Source organism: Apostichopus japonicus, chromosome 10, assembly GCF_037975245.1.
Source record: "Apostichopus japonicus isolate 1M-3 chromosome 10, ASM3797524v1, whole genome shotgun sequence".
Classification (NCBI taxonomy): domain Eukaryota; kingdom Metazoa; phylum Echinodermata; class Holothuroidea; order Aspidochirotida; family Stichopodidae; genus Apostichopus; species Apostichopus japonicus.
The window spans coordinates 2,693,689-2,709,817 of NC_092570.1; the positions used below are offsets into that span (position 1 = coordinate 2,693,689).

At 37.4% G+C, this 16,129-nt stretch overlaps 1 protein-coding gene across 2 annotated transcripts; it reads left to right on the forward strand.

The window, feature by feature from the left end:
- Window positions 1–894: 894 nt before the first annotated feature.
- Window positions 895–15,053, forward strand: LOC139975237 (cystine/glutamate transporter-like). Of its 2 annotated transcripts, none has more exons than XM_071982978.1 (8): window positions 895–1,570; window positions 7,857–8,082; window positions 8,484–8,528; window positions 9,145–9,268; window positions 10,735–10,935; window positions 11,066–11,215; window positions 13,146–13,323; window positions 14,014–15,049. In XM_071982978.1, the coding sequence occupies exons 1-8, from the start codon at window positions 1,120–1,122 to the stop codon at window positions 14,076–14,078; spliced, it is 1,440 nt and encodes a 479-aa protein (XP_071839079.1). In that variant the 5' UTR covers window positions 895–1,119; the 3' UTR covers window positions 14,079–15,049. The 2 variants fall into 2 exon arrangements, with proteins under 2 accessions (XP_071839079.1, XP_071839078.1); XM_071982977.1 differs by lacking the exon at window positions 895–1,570 and adding an exon at window positions 4,296–4,859 and having other exon boundaries at window positions 14,014–15,053.
- The last annotated feature ends 1,076 nt before the right edge of the window (window positions 15,054–16,129 follow it).

Consider the following 16,129-nt stretch of genomic DNA (forward strand, 5'->3'; position numbering starts at 1 on the left):
ATGTGACTACTCTGGCATGGCAGGGGTCTTGTTTTCAAGCTCGGGAAGTGCCATTTCCTGCAATCTGGGAGGCATGTTTTCAAAATTTTCTCCATTACGCTACGCGCCAACCATGGTAGCGCGTAGCGTAGTTTGACCTACCAAACCTCCTTCCAATTATGATAGATGGCCACACCGTCTGATCTGCCGTACCAATCCCAAATAGCTTCCGACGCCCCTGGGGGGGGGGGGACCGGGGTCTAGGATCAATTCAGTAGGTGGAGAGAAACTTCAACATATACTTATGGGTAAAATGAAAACTTAAAAAAGGGGCCTAGCTGACATCATTGTTCCCGGGGTTACTCGACAACACTTGTTATAGGCCTAGCTAACGTTATAGAACTTGAATAAGGTCTACTGTAAGCTAGATGATTGGTTAATTTAATTATGTGTGCAAATGTTGGTGTGTTATCCTTATGTAGGCCAGGTCACACATTATTAAGAAAAACATGACACCACCAATCCCCAAAATAGACTGAATTTGGTTGGTTTTGTTCAAGATATACCTACATCGCGAGTAACCACCCCCTCGTCCCCTCCTACCCCTCCCTTACATGGCGGGTTTAAAGTATGACTAATTTAGGTCGTACAAGAAACAAAGAAGATTCACAAACATTTTTTTCACCAAATTGCATTTTATATTTAAGTAAACAAATTTTCTATTACCCACAGGTCTGTGAATCTAGGATATATAGTAAACAGGTACACGTCTGCCTAAATATTGTCAGCAGATGTACTCAAATGTAAAGTTTGACCTGCCAGAAATCTGTAGTATGTATTCAATTCTTACGGCATACATATCGACAGGAGGATACGGGTATTAAAGAATACTTACGGGCGGCCTCACAAAACTATGCAAAGAAATTCTATGCGGGCTGCATAGATAAGTACCCGAAGAATAAAGGGTCTCGTGTAGACATTTTGTTCCGCGGTGTTCTTATCGAGTATATAGCTGTCCAATTGATTAAGTTGTAGAGAGTAAGCACATGTAAGCGAAAATAGCTGATCAGTACTGTTGCTATCGTAAATTCTCTTTACCACAGTAAATGGTTGAGGATAGCAAAAAAAGCCCGTAGCAATATGAAGACTAGCGAACCAATATCTGATGATTCGAAGGTATTTTTGAAAAGAATAATAGGTATAGTGCCTTGCATTGGCTTCATTACCGGTATAGTGATAGGTACGGGTATATTTGTGTCTCCTACGGGAATTCTGAGGGGGGTGAACGGTTCCGTGGGATTAGCATTTATAATATGGATCGTATGTGCTGTCCTTTCTCTAATTGGAGGACTATGTTACACGGAACTCGCGACGATGTTCTCTAAATCTGGTGGTGAATTCACATACATCAAAGAAGCATTCGGTCCTACTCTGGCCTACCTACGCGTGTGGACAGTGTTAATGATTCTCTCTCCAGCCGATATGGCGATCCAGGCACTCACCGTGGCGACGTATCTAACCACGCCTTTCCTCGGACAGTGTACGGAGGCGCCATACTGGAGTGTTCGACTCATCGCCCTTTGCGTATTTAGTAAGTAAATGCAATGTAACAAGGTCATGAAGTGTTTGTACAAATAGAATATATCATACATTATCTGCTCGCCTTGTATCATCCACGATTTCTTAACCCCCTCCCTACCCCTTCCCGTCCCCTTACACCATTAAGACACGCGTTACTTTGCCTCTCCAACAAGGTTCTGCTTTTCCCCTTTCCCTGCTATACAGTTAGATAATTTTCTTTGCCAAACCCTAAACTTCCCTTGCTCGAACTTTTCCGCTTCACTTTTGCCTGCATGCCTCCATCCCTCTTCCCAAATTATAGTTGTCTCGTCACAACACCCCCCCCCCCCCCATCAATATAGTATCTACATGTTAATTTTTATTCTAAGGAGTGAGAGTATCCCCAATGATAACGTTTTTTTTTAGCTTATTGTGAATTTCTGCAAGTTTAACTTTTAGAGAGTGAACAAAACTAACTGGCCCTAGCCCTATAAGTAGAGCACACCACGATCGCCTTGGCGCAAAGCCTTCATCGGGTGGGGTCTAGGGTCCGCCTTATGTTTTAGAAATTACATGACCAAACAAGGAAAGGTAAAATACCAAAAATTGTATTGGGTAAAATCACTTTGCAGAGGGAAAATAGGACTTAACGTTACTTTATAAGCTCTGCTTTATTCATTGTTTTACACAGCTGGTAATTGGAGATATATAAGCACGCTAGGGCATCCTGATGATAGCCGTAGTCTATATACGCTGAGGGAAGGCATATGGGGAATTGAGGTGTAAATTAATTGTTAGGACGTGTTACCAGTAGTTGTTTTACATATCACAAAGGGACCTACTGGGGGGGGGGGGGCAATTAGCTGAGTGAGTGGGCGGTGTATAGGGGAATGTGCCTCAATATCCTTAGTTTAAACACTGGGGCACTGGTAGACCTATAAAAAAACATATAGACGTCATAGTTACATTTAAGAACCGTAGAACCTGCAGGTTCTCCCACTCGAAAATAACAACTATTGTTCATTGTAGCTTTGCATTCTATCACGAGATTAAGGTGTAAGCCCTCGAGAGGTGTCCCTGCATTTCGTAATAAAACAGATATCACCATTCACTTTGCAGACTCAGGTATATAGTTCTTACTTGGGATGGGGTCGACGGATCAACGAATCAGTGTTCAATGACATATCCAGGATAACGCATGCAGCGACGATTCCTGTAAAGAGTATACTTGAATACAACAAATATTGTTCACTACGGTAGCTTTGTATTATGTCACAAGACAGATGTCTAATGCAATGAGAGTAGTCTTTGTAATTTTTTTCGAACTGACATGGAGAATTCTATATTTGCTAAATAGACTTACCTAAAGTTCTTTTCTATTTGCATATGAAACATGTAAACTGTCTGTCCAATTCAGTTTTGTATACATGCTTACTGCGTTGTACATTATTTTGTCTATTATTTCGTCGCCGTTAATTATATCTCTCAAGTAATATCCCACCGCTGCCACCGTATATAAGTAGCCGGTTTAAAGTACTGGGGAAATATTTAAGATTCGGTAACGTAACCCGTGGTTTATATAGCATATTTATGTATAACATTATGACACGATACCAGTCATTGTAAAGCTGCATCGCGTTGTAACTTTGTGTAATCATGAAACTATCCATGCAAGCCTTAATTTAAGTGTAGTTGGATAACCTCTCAATTTAAAACTAAGAGATTTAGGTGGTTGCAGACATGTTTCAATATCTAATTAGTTAGTTATTAACTGTTCATGGACGCATTAACATGAAAAAAATGAATGTATATGTTGTTTTTGTGTTGCTTCATGGTCTACAATTGTAATATCCGGTATCTGCAGGGGTTTCAATTAACATTCATACACAGAGTAATACCATCAGATTGTAATTTTGGCTGCAACAGAACTAGCTCCAGCTGAAAACGCTGAACTTAAAGAGCATATATCACATCCAAACTGAATCTCTGTGTTGTCAGTTATTGGATAAGGTATGATGTAACTGTCATTGATTTTTGGTTCAGGTTGGGGAGGTGGGTGGGGGGGGGGGGTAATGGCTGCAACAGAACTAGCTCCAACTGATAACCATGAAGTTCAAGAACTCTCTCACATACAAACTGAATATCTGTGTAGTCAGTGATTGGATATATGATGTAACTGTCATTGCTGTTCAGATCAGTTAGGGGTTGGTGAGGGGAAGGGGGTCGAGGAGAGGAATGGCTGCAACCGAAATAGCTCCAGCTGATAACACTTGGATTTGGAGAACTTCTGTTTAAAGCTTTGGGTATCAGATGAAAAGGGAAAGGACCAAAGCGGAATTCGGTTTTGAAAAACAGTGCGGCAGTTGTGAACAGAATGGTATACTGTAAATAATGCCATACTGTGAGCTACAGAGATAAAATTTATTTCAAAAGCTACGAGCTAACGCAATTATCATTGTAAAAGAAGTGTCTTCCTTTAGACTTAATTGTTTCTTGTGTTGTTTGTTTACTGTCTCTCGCCGTTTGAAGTTTCATCACAGTATCAATATGTCCATGCATTCAATTCTACAGCAAACATATCGACAGGGGGATACGGGTATTAACTAATATTTTATATACGCACTGGCGGCCTCACAAAACTTTGCAAAGCAATTCTATCCCGGCTGCATATAAGTACCCGCAGAATAAAGAGTCGTTTGTAGAAATTTTATTCCTGCGGTGTTCTTATCGAGTATATAGCTGTTCACTTGAGTTTTGAAGTGTAGAGAGTAAGCACATGTACGCGATAATAGCTGATCAATATTGTTACTATCGTAAATTCTCTTAACCACCGTAGATGGTTGAGGAAAGCAAAAAAGCCTGTAGCAATATGAAGACTAGCGAACCAATATCTGATGATTCGAAGGTATTTTTGAGAAGAATCATAGGTATAGTGCCTTGCATTGGATTCATTATCGGTATAGTGATAGGTACGGGTATATTTGTGTCCCCTAAGGGAATTCTGAGGGGGGTGAACGGTTCCGTGGGATTAGCATTCATAATATGGATCGTATGTGCCGTCCTTTCGCTATTTGGTGGACTATGTTACACGGAACTCGCGGCCATGTTCTCTAAATCTGGTGGTGAATTCACATACATCAAAGAAGCATTCGGTCCTACTCTGGCCTACCTACGCGTGTGGACAGTGTTAATGATTCTCTCTCCAGCCGATATGGCGATCCAGGCACTCACTGTGGCGACGTATCTAACCACGCCTTTCCTCGGACAGTGTACGGAGACGCCATATTGGACTGTTCGACTCATCGCCCTTTGCGTAGTTAGTAAGTAAATGCAATGTCACAGGGTCATGAAGTGTTTGTACAAACATAATATATCATACACTCTCTGCTCGCCGTTATCATCCACGATTTTATCCCCCTCCCTACCCATTCCCGTCCTCTTTACGCCATTGAGACTCGCATTACTTTGCCCCTCCAACAAGGTTATGCTTTTCCCTTTTCCCTTCTATGCGGTTAGATAATTTTCTTTGCCAATCCCTAAACTTCCCTTGCTCGACCTTTTCCGCTTCACTTTTGCCTGCATGCCTCCATCCCTATTCCCAAATTGTAGTTGTCTCGTCACAACACCCCCCCCCCCCCCCATCAATATAGTATCTACATGTTCATTTTTATTCTAAGGAGTGAGACTATCCCCAGTGATAACATTTTTTTGAGCTTATTGTGAATTTCTGCAAGTTTAACTTTTAGAGAGTGAACAAAACTAACTGGCCCTAGCCCTAAGTAGAGCACACCACGATCGCCTTGGCGCAAAGCCTTCATTGGGTGGGGTCTAGGGGCCCGCATTATGTTTAAAAACGTACATGTCCAAAAAAGGAAAGGTAAAATACGACATTTTTTATTCGGTAAAATCACTTTGCAGGGGGAAAATAGGACTTTACGTTACTTTATAAGCTCTGCTTTATTCATTGTTTTACACTAGGTAATTGGAGATATATAAGCACGCTAGGGCATGCTGATGATATCCGTAGTTTATATATGCTGAGGGAAGCATATGGGGAACTGAGGTGTAAATTAATTGTACGATTTGTGTCATCATTATTTTTTTTAAATGTCACAAAGGGACCTACTGGAGGGGTGGGGGTGGGGAGGGGAAGGAGGTTAATTACAGGACTGTACCTCAATATCCTTAGTTAAAACATTGGGGCACTGGTAGGCCTATATAAAATATATTGAGGTCATAATTATATTTAAGAACCGTAGTTTCACATTAGCCTGGTACACAGTTCACGCAGGTTAAATCTTAGGAGCTCTCTACGTTTATGGTTATTCTAAGAAAACTCGTGAAAACCAAAAACAAACGCACGGTCATCGCATCTGCGATCGTTCATATATACGTGATTAGTGGTTAAAATCTTGTGTTCTTTTCAAACACCATTCATACAATACGTGCCTAGAATCTTGTGTTTGTACACTATACTGACTAATGAAATCAGGAGAAATGATATACTCATTTTGTTAACACTAACTGAAATAGCGTATTGTTCAGGCGTTCACATGATCGATCGTATAGGCCTACTTTCATTTAGGAAGTGAAATCTCACAGGAACAGCCCCCACCCCGCAGATTACGGTCATGTACTTGGTATCAGTTATCTTAATCACAAATAAAATATTTTGTGAACATAATTAAGTACATGACTACTAAACTAGAACTTGAGGTATGATGAGTAATATAGTTTTAACAACAACATGACTAGCAGCGGAAAAAAGTGTTGCTGGGATGGTGTTTGAGTTATTAACATTGGGTCTGAAACTAGCCGGTTGCTTTGTATGTTTCTCCATGCATGATTACACAAGTAAGGCAAGACATTGTCTACAGATGTATATTTTCATGTCTACGGGTCAATGAATATATAAATATATAAGTAGTTTATTCACCTGCAGGTTCTCCTTTGTTAAATAATACACTCGAATATAACAAATATTGTTCACTGTAGCTTTGCATTCTATCACGAGATAAAGGTGTAAGCCCTCGAGAGGTGTACCTGCATTTCTTAACAAAACAGATATCACCATGCACTTTGCAGACTCAGGTCTATTTTTTCTGACTTGGGATGGAGTCGACGGATCAACTAATCAGTGTATGACATATCCAGGGTAACGCATTCACTTGCGATTCCTGTAAAGAGTATACTTGAATACAAATCATATTGTTCACTATACGGTAGCTTTGTATTATGTCACACTATAGATGTGTAATGCAATGAGAGTGGTCTTTGTATTTCTTTTCGAACGGACATGATATATATATATATATATATATATATATATATATATATATATATATATATATATATATACGTAACGTAACCCATGGTTTATATAGCGTATTATTTATGTATAACATATTACACGAAACCGGTCTCTTTAGAGCTGAATTGCGTTGTAAACTTTGTGTAATCATGGACCTATCCATGCAAGCAAGCCTGTATTGAAGTGTAATTTTATCACCTATCATTTTAAAACTGAAAGATTTAAGTGCATGGTTGGAGGCATTCAATATTTAATTAGTTATAGTTATTAACCGTTAATTGACGCACGAAAGAGAAAAATTGAATGTATATGTTGCTTTTGTGTTGCTTCATTGTCACCAATGGTAATATCCGGTATCTGCAGGAGTTTCAATTAACATTCATACACAGAGTGATACAATCAGCTTGTAACATTGGGTATTGAGGGAAGTGGGGGCTGCTGACATGTTTGTTCGACAAAAGTTTATAAAATAATTGTCCAAACAAACCGGGCGGAAATGATCGACCCATTCCATGATTGAGAACGCTTATATATGTATGTCGAAATTCTTATGTATCTCTTCACATCTAAGTTTTTCGATTTAATCATGGATTTAATCAGGGAGTAATCATGAAAAGGATCCGAGGTCCAGCGCCTGGTTCAAGCGTCAGGGTCAAGCACCGGTGTTGGGTGTAGAGGCTCCACCCGTCCCACACCAAACTTCAATAGTACTCATTAGCACAACCTGGCGTTTGGACCTTATTATATGGAATCTAATTTATCGACTCAGAATCCACATATAAACGTCTAAGATTTGATATCTATTTAAGGAGTGATGCCCACGTACCCATACATGTAGTCGACATAAGGACCCCATAGCCACCCCATCTATTCTAAATCTTAGATCCGCACCTGCATGTAGTTTAACCCCCGCCCCCCCCCCCTCACCACATCATTCTCGTCATACCCTTAGTTCTTATCAAACTTTTGTTCCCTCTATCCATAACCGTATTCTCTTCTTTCAAAGGTCTGATTATATTTGTCAACTCAACCAGCGTGCCTTTGACCTCTCATCTCCAAGTATTGATGACTGCAGCCAAGACCGTGGGTCTCCTCATCATCATCATTACTGGCTTCGTGAACCTTTTGCAAGGAAATACGTCTAATTTTGACCAACCTTTTCAAGTCAAAGACTTCGATTTTAATCTATTGCCTTCTGCGTTTTATGCCGGAATGTTTGCTTATTCTGGTTGGTAAGTGTTTCCTCAGTTTTGCGATACATTTGCTGTATTATCTTGAGCTAGAATGGACTCCCAAATCAAAATGAGATTGTTTTTCTAGAGTTTTTTGTCTGATACAAAGTCAAAATTATCACGACATTCTTATTGTATTTTCACACAATGTCCTTCCTTAGCCAACATGGCGTATATTCTATTTTTTGTTATCTTATTCTAAATGAAACATTTGATATATTCTCGTAGATCTGTTATTTCGTGAAACAAAAAGCACAGCTTCAACAGACACATCATGAACTATGTTAATATGCCTTTTAAAGGTTGGTTCAAAATACCCAACTAATAATTCCGTTTGAAATCCGAAAATATATTTGTTGATATCTTCAATTAATTTTGCAACTTTCTCTTAATAATCTTAGGGATAACATAACTTGCATCACCGAAGAAATAAAGAAACCAGAAAAGTAAGTATACATATTTATTGCTGTCGCTATGTTCATTGTCGGTTTTGATGTTCTCCAAAAAGTCCCGTTTTCTTTGTTATCTCTCTTTCTGTATATTTAATGTTTTTACTGTAAACTAGAAAAGTTAAATAACCACAGTTAAATTATTCTGTCTTCTGTCAAATTCACTTATTTTCTTTACACTCTGCTTGCAATCAATTTTTATTTTCGAATAACTGAATAATTTTATATAGATTTTAAGAAACCAAGATGGAAAGACGGTGAATATACTAAAATTGGAATCAACACAAGAAATAAATAACAGGGTTTTCAGAGAATTTCCAGGATTTTAAAGAGAAGGCGCTGCGACCCTGCGTCCGCAAGATGTCAAATCAATTTTACTACTTGAATTCTTAAGTGAAGTAAAAGAGGAACAGAGGTGTACCTCCCCACACACTCTGGATCCGCGATTGCAGGTTTTGCTTTCATTTGGTAAGATAAGACTTTTCCTTTCAAATCACAATTTCCGTTAGAATGAAAAGAAAAGCCATGATGAAAGAGGAACATAATCATTTCTGAGTTGCAATAATATAGATATATGTATGAAAACATTTTTTTTGTTAAATTTTATTTTCAGAACCATTACCAAAGCGATGATAATTTCTTTGGTTTTAGTTACTGTAATATATCTCCTGACTAACGTTGCTTACTTGACTGCAATGACGCCTTCCGATATACTAGGATCTGATGTGGTAGCGGCGGTAAGACTGAAAAACAAAACAAAAAACGTATTATATTTAAAGTAAACAACATGGCACAATAGACAGAAATATTTTATACAAACTCTATTAGTTTAATGGATAATTATTATTATTATTAAAAATATAACAAAATTCTTTTACCTTTGTATTTACACATGACATAAAATTAACACGCTAACATGAACAATGGAACTAGCCGGGGCACCAACCATGCTGGGCAAGAAATTGTACTAACAAACCATAGTGTTGGGTTTAATGAGGTAGAACGAAGGTATAAGAACACTGCTATGGACAGAATTCCAACACTTTTATATTACGATTTTGTAAGCATAAGAATCAAAATTTGTGAGCCAAGGATAACATTGGGTGAATAATTGACAGTTTCAAGTTGGCTATCATGATTGTGTGTGTCACTACATGCTAATGTCAACACAAGGCGAGTCGCGTACAAGTTTTGTACCACACGTGGACATCGTTATACGGCTAAACAAACTTGTTGTACGAGTATGACGGCATTGGTACGATTATAAATTGAACTATTTCTAGCACGAGTATGAGTACAATGTTCCAAGCGCGAGTATCAATACAAGGCTCTAAACGCGACAATGCGTACCAGGTTTTAAGTGCAAATGTGAGCATAACGGCTCTAAGCGTGATTATGAGTACAAGGCTCTGAGTGTGAGTATGAGTACAAGGCTCTAAGTGTGAGTATGAGTAAACGGCTCTGAGTGTGAGTATGAGTACATGGCTCTAAACGTGAGTAGGAGTACAATGCTCTAAGCGTGATTATGAGTACAAGGCTCTAAGTGTGAGCATAAGTACGAGGCTCTGAGTGTGAGTATGAGTACAAGGCTCTAAGCCTGAGTATGAGTACAAGTCTGTAAGCGTGAGTATGGGTACAAGACTCTTAGCGCGAGTGTGAGTATAACTATAAAGTAGAGTAAAACAAGCCTTCAGTACGAGTACAAATCCAAAAAGGAGTACCACCTCAGACAACTACCCTAGGATATGAGCACCCGTGCGGATTCACCAGCATCATAACGTCTAGCCACAGGCAATGTTAAGCACCTTCTTTCAATTATTGTCTACACAATTAGTTCTTACATCTTGAAATAGAAACTAAGAACACATGATGATGATGAAGACGATGACGACGATGACGACGACGACGTTGACGACATCGTTGAAGACGTTGAAGACGTTGACGACAATGACTAAGCTGACGACGAAGTTGACGACGATGATGACGACAACGACGACGATGACGACGACGACGACGACGATGACGACGACCCATCAAAATACCAACCTAAAATATGAACAGCTATTTTCGATAAAAAATAGGATTAAATATTATCAGTTTATAGACGAATTAAAAATAAAAATTTACTTAGGAAACAGACAATCCAAACAGAAACGATTTTTATTCCTTTTAAACTCCAGCCTTTGTTTGTATTTCTTCAAAGGACTTTGCTGAAGCTACACTTGGCCAGTTTTCTTGGATGATATGGTTGTTTGTCGCCCTCAGTGCAGCGGGTAGCCTTAATGGTGGCGCGTTTGCAAGAGGACGAATGTATTTCGTTGCTTCGAGAGAAGGACTACTCCCTGAGGTGATATCAATGGTTCACATTGGATGGAAAACACCGCTCCCATCGATGGCGTTTTCGGTGAGTCCAAGTATTGCTCTACGAAAAGGAAATATATTTTCGACGTTTCACCTATCTAAATTACTAGATACAAAATATAACTCATTATAGTAAAAAGTAACATATTTATTTTTAAATATTAACTCTCCAGCTACCCCTTACGGTGATAATGCTTCTGTCCGGCAACCTATGGGAGCTGCTCACCTTCTCATCATTTATTGACACAGCATTTATTGTGGTGACACTTTGTGCCATACCATATTTTCGATGGAAAAGACCGGACCAACCGCGTCCATTCAAGGTTCGTATAGACGATACAGTTAAACTCCCATACATATTAGAGATTAACATATATCGTAGGTCTTCGCATTTTTAAAAGAAATTGTAGCGAAGTCTAGTAAGTTAAATGAAAGAAATGATGTCTAGTTATCGTCTTGATCGGTTAATATTCATTGTTGAGATATATTGTTTTTAAAATGATTCATTTTTATTTATAGAAGAAGCCCTTGTCCTCTATAGCGCAACATTTCGAGACGTCACACATGGACAACACATCAAACTGTTATTTTGTTTTTATTCTATATTTTTTATGCTGATGCAATAATGACCCTTCGACAGCTTGAAATCACTAATTCCTAACATACCAACGTAGAATTAAAGTATTATATTGATATTGAGGGGCAGCTGAGCAAGCTTTAATTTGGGACGACACGAACGTCGAGGGCCAGTTGGAAATGTTAGTTCTGTTTGAGGGAGCAATGCACAAAGTTACCACCAAACCACGAAATGGGGTTCATTAGTGCATTCCGTACAAAGAAATCCAGTGCTCAATAAAATGGCCATTTTTAACAATTGTTTAATACAACACTTTAAAGCGGGAACTATTTATTACCAACTAAATGGCAGTTCTTACTTATGAGAAGGGGCACGTTTGAGGGTCTTTCCTTTACAAACCGAGAGGTAGGAGATGGGGTGGATGGAATTTGTCTTTTAAGTCCTCCCGGCTCTGACGTCCCTTGTTAGTGTGCGTGTATAACATCAAAAAATGTTACGCAATGTATTCATCGCAATAAAGTATTGTGCTTTCTCTCAAATTCATCTTCGTCAGTTTTTCTTATATTTACAAAACAAATCTTGCATATGGGTTTTAATCAAAGCTGCAGTATGAAATGTTTCCACGAAGCAACGAAGGTAGTACTGAATAACCTAGCAGTGACCTGATTAATTTGCAGATGACATTGCAAGGGTCCTACCTGGACCACGTAAAATTTTATCACATGGGTTCTACTCTTAACGCGTAAGGTTGGCATGAAATATACATTTCCGAGAAGTCGAATGAGAATTTTGTTTCAGAATACAAAACAAAAAAGTGTGTTCCTTAATTATACGTGTTCTGCCGTGCAAGCAGTTATTTTCGTTATAAATATATTTTTACTTTGTTTTCATATAAAGCCAACTTACGTTACCCCTATCAACATAATCGAACTAACCAAAGCTTCAGGGTACAAGGACTATTGCACGTGCTTTTATCTTTTCTTATGTATATCTTTGTCTCCAATTACGGGCCCAAAACCAGACGTCTGAAAAAACAGTTCAAACAATTAGATTTCTTATGCGGTCGTGGGAACCAGGAGAAAGGTCAAGAGTACAAAGGGGGTCAATAACCTTGCAGGTGTTTGATAAAGCTTAAAGGGGTATATGGTAATCCATATCACTTCATGGCAGTATATATGGGGCTCTGCATCAAACACAACATATTTTAACATCTAAAGACATGTTAACTACATAATATTATCAACATTTACTAATTCAATAGTACCAATTTTAATTTTATGGTTCCTTGGATAATTGTAGTCTACCTGTTGAGGGTTTGCTGTGCTCTAACATTGCCAAACAGTGTAGACCCTATATACGATTTTAGTAATAGCAACAATTTGAGATATGACGGTCTTCCATCGCTGGCCAATGGATTTGTACCAATGAAGTCTTCGGCTTTGAGTAAAGCGTTTCTGGTTGCCGTGTTGGACGAATCTAACAGTAATAGTAATTTGTGATCCGCGTTATAGTCATTGCTGACCTTTGCTCAAGGTCATTAAAAGTGACTCAGTAGTTTTCCCTTTCGAGAAACCAAAAAAGCAGTCACTAGTGCCAGTATAATATTGTTGGCTTCTCATAATGGTTACTATCGTACATTATGTGAATATACCTTTTTAATTTTTTTATTCTTGCAGGTTCCTCTTGTATTTTGTTTCATATTCATCGTGGTCAGTCTTTTCATTCTAATTATGACGTTTTACACCGACTTTTTGCAAGCATTCATTGGTGTCGGGGTAACACTGTTTGGACTTATTTTTTACTACTTTGGCGTCCAATGGAAGACCAAGCCCATCGCTTTAAAGCGGACAATAAGTAAGTATCGGCATTTTGCGTAACACTTTTTTTTGCCACAGGATGGTGGTCTCGTTATCCAAGTATTAAATGAAAGACAAGGGTGCCTAAACCCATACTCTGTTACTTAAGAACCGGAACCCGATAAAAACAGAAATGGTGGCAACACGTGGAATATCAAATTATGTGCAAGTAAGACAATACTAGGTAGAAAATATCGGTTACTTCATGTAGCTTATTAGGAGCAGTCAAAATGACATAAAAAGTATGAAACATTCTACTTGACAGACGTTTATGTCAGATATTATAGCAGAGTGAACACTATTGATAACGCCGTTTGGTCAAATGAAACTATGATCCGATTTATATATATATATATATATATATATATATATATATATATATATATATATATATATATATATATATATATATATATATATATATAAGATCTTAAATGTATATGGCTATTATTTTAGTAAACCCTTATAAAGGTTTTGTTTTCTAGTTAAATTCCTTTGCATAATGTCTCTATATAATAAGTTGTGTATTTATGCTTAGATAAATGAACCTTGCTATTTAGGTCATTATTATTTTTTTTTTCTCTCGTTATTATCTGTTGGCAAAAGTAGCATCGCAACAATTCTCACCATACAGAAACTTAAAAACCCGATAACATAATTTGTGTTTGTTTCTCGTTTCTTTGAACAGAGAATTCCAACGATTTCCTGCAAAAACTGTTTATGTCTATCCCCCAAGAAGTGAAGACTTACTGAAGCCTATATACAACACAAGGGACGTAGTTTAATTTAATAAGGCATGAGGTACTGGGATGAATTATGAGGGTTCAAAATATGAGTGGGAAGTTTTGTTGCCAATTTGGTAAATGTGGAAAGGCCCCACTTAAGTGGCCGGCTCGCTTCCCTTTCCAGCTGTACAGTATTAAGGATGCAAACTGTACTAGATAACATATAAACGAGGAAATATTTAATTCGGTTAGTAATAATAATAATAATGCATTAATAAGATGGTTACATGCAAGAATACCAGGATTGTTGGTGTTCTGCGTTTTCAAGGTTTAAACATGTCTGTTTTCGTAGTTGAATGCTACTTTATATTCGATACTGTAATCTTATATAATGATAACCAGCTAAGTTATCGCTATAACATCAAGAAATTTAACATTTCGTTATAAAGCCAGATAAAGTACTAAAACCATATAAGCTTGGTGTTCCTATATGGTTAAATATTTTCGAAAAAATGGTTGAATTGTTAAATATTACCAAGCAATTTTTTTGTGTTTCCCCCCTCCCCCCAAAAAACAGAACTTCTAGATTATAACTTAAATGTGAACCGAAATATAGATTCATTTTGTTTTGTTTTCCGGAATGTTGAATTCATGAAATTTAATATAAAAAGTCTGTATATAATGTTGATACTAAAAGGATGAAAGTTTTGGAGGAGAAGATAACACTTTCTTCGGGCTATTTAAATTTAATTTCCTGCAACAATTAAGATTCCTTGAAAAGTTTGGTTGACTTGTTTTCAGAGAATTGATTTTAATATTTCGACGGTAATAGTGACTACTCAATAACATAAAACTATCGTATAAACTTACATATAAAATATATGGTAATGGTGAAATCACTTTTACACCTTTATGCTGTACTTTTTCAGAAGTTCTGGAAGTTAATTATTCATTTTAATCGGTCAAACCGTGTATAACAAAACATTGCTGGAATAAATAAATGAGTATGGTGAGAAGATCAAAAATGTATAACGCCATCAAATTTATTAACGAGGTGTGTGTGTATATATATATATATATATATATATATATATATATATATATATATATATATATATATCACTTGGGTAATATATATATATATATATATATATCACTTGGGTAATATATATATATATATATATATATATATGTATATATATATAAATCAGTAAAAATCAAGTAAAACGAATGTCTTGATAAAATACCAGCATACAAATACTGCAATTTCCAACTTATTAATTGATGCTGTGTACATATGCTGTGAATATAGGAAATCCGGGAGAAAGAGTGTTAAGACAAAATGCCAGCACAATATTACTGCACTTGTTAACTGATTTAATTGATTATGAAGATACATCGATCTCATGGACAGCTTCAAAAGTAAAGTAACTAGAGTAAAGGTAAGTCATATCACTCAATTCTTGGGGGGGGGGGAGGGTCTGGTAGGACCAGAAAGGAGGGGGAGGGATGGGGAGAACCACTTCCAGTAGGATGGAAGATGAAGGAGGGTAGGTAGGGTAGGGTAGGGTATGGTAAAGATTGAGAAGATCCAGGTGATGTAGGGCACGTAATTGAAAGTTTCATTTATAAATAAAACTGGATGTAAGATCATTTTCGTTTATGCCGACCAGATCGTGAGAGCGGATCTGCAAGAGTAACCTGATTTTGATCTAAAGGGCGCCCCGTATTGCTACACACCATTTTGCGACAGCAGGAAAAAAATGGGTGGTTTCTTGATTTTGGAAGTCAGGCTACTGGGCAAGCCTTTTATTTAGCAGGACGAATTTACCATATAAGATATGCAATGTTGAGATAAAAGTCCCAAACCTTTCTAATCATCACTCATATTTTCTCATACAAACTGCAATATTTTCTCCTTGTTTTTCTCTGTGTAATTTACAATTTCGTTCTTTTTTTTTCTTTACCAGGAAATGTATATCAGTAAGAAAGTAATAGGAAGGAGGATTATAATTGTGGAAGTAATTGGTATTAAAAATGTTAGCTAAATATATTGATCACTCCATGTGCAAGAAAGAG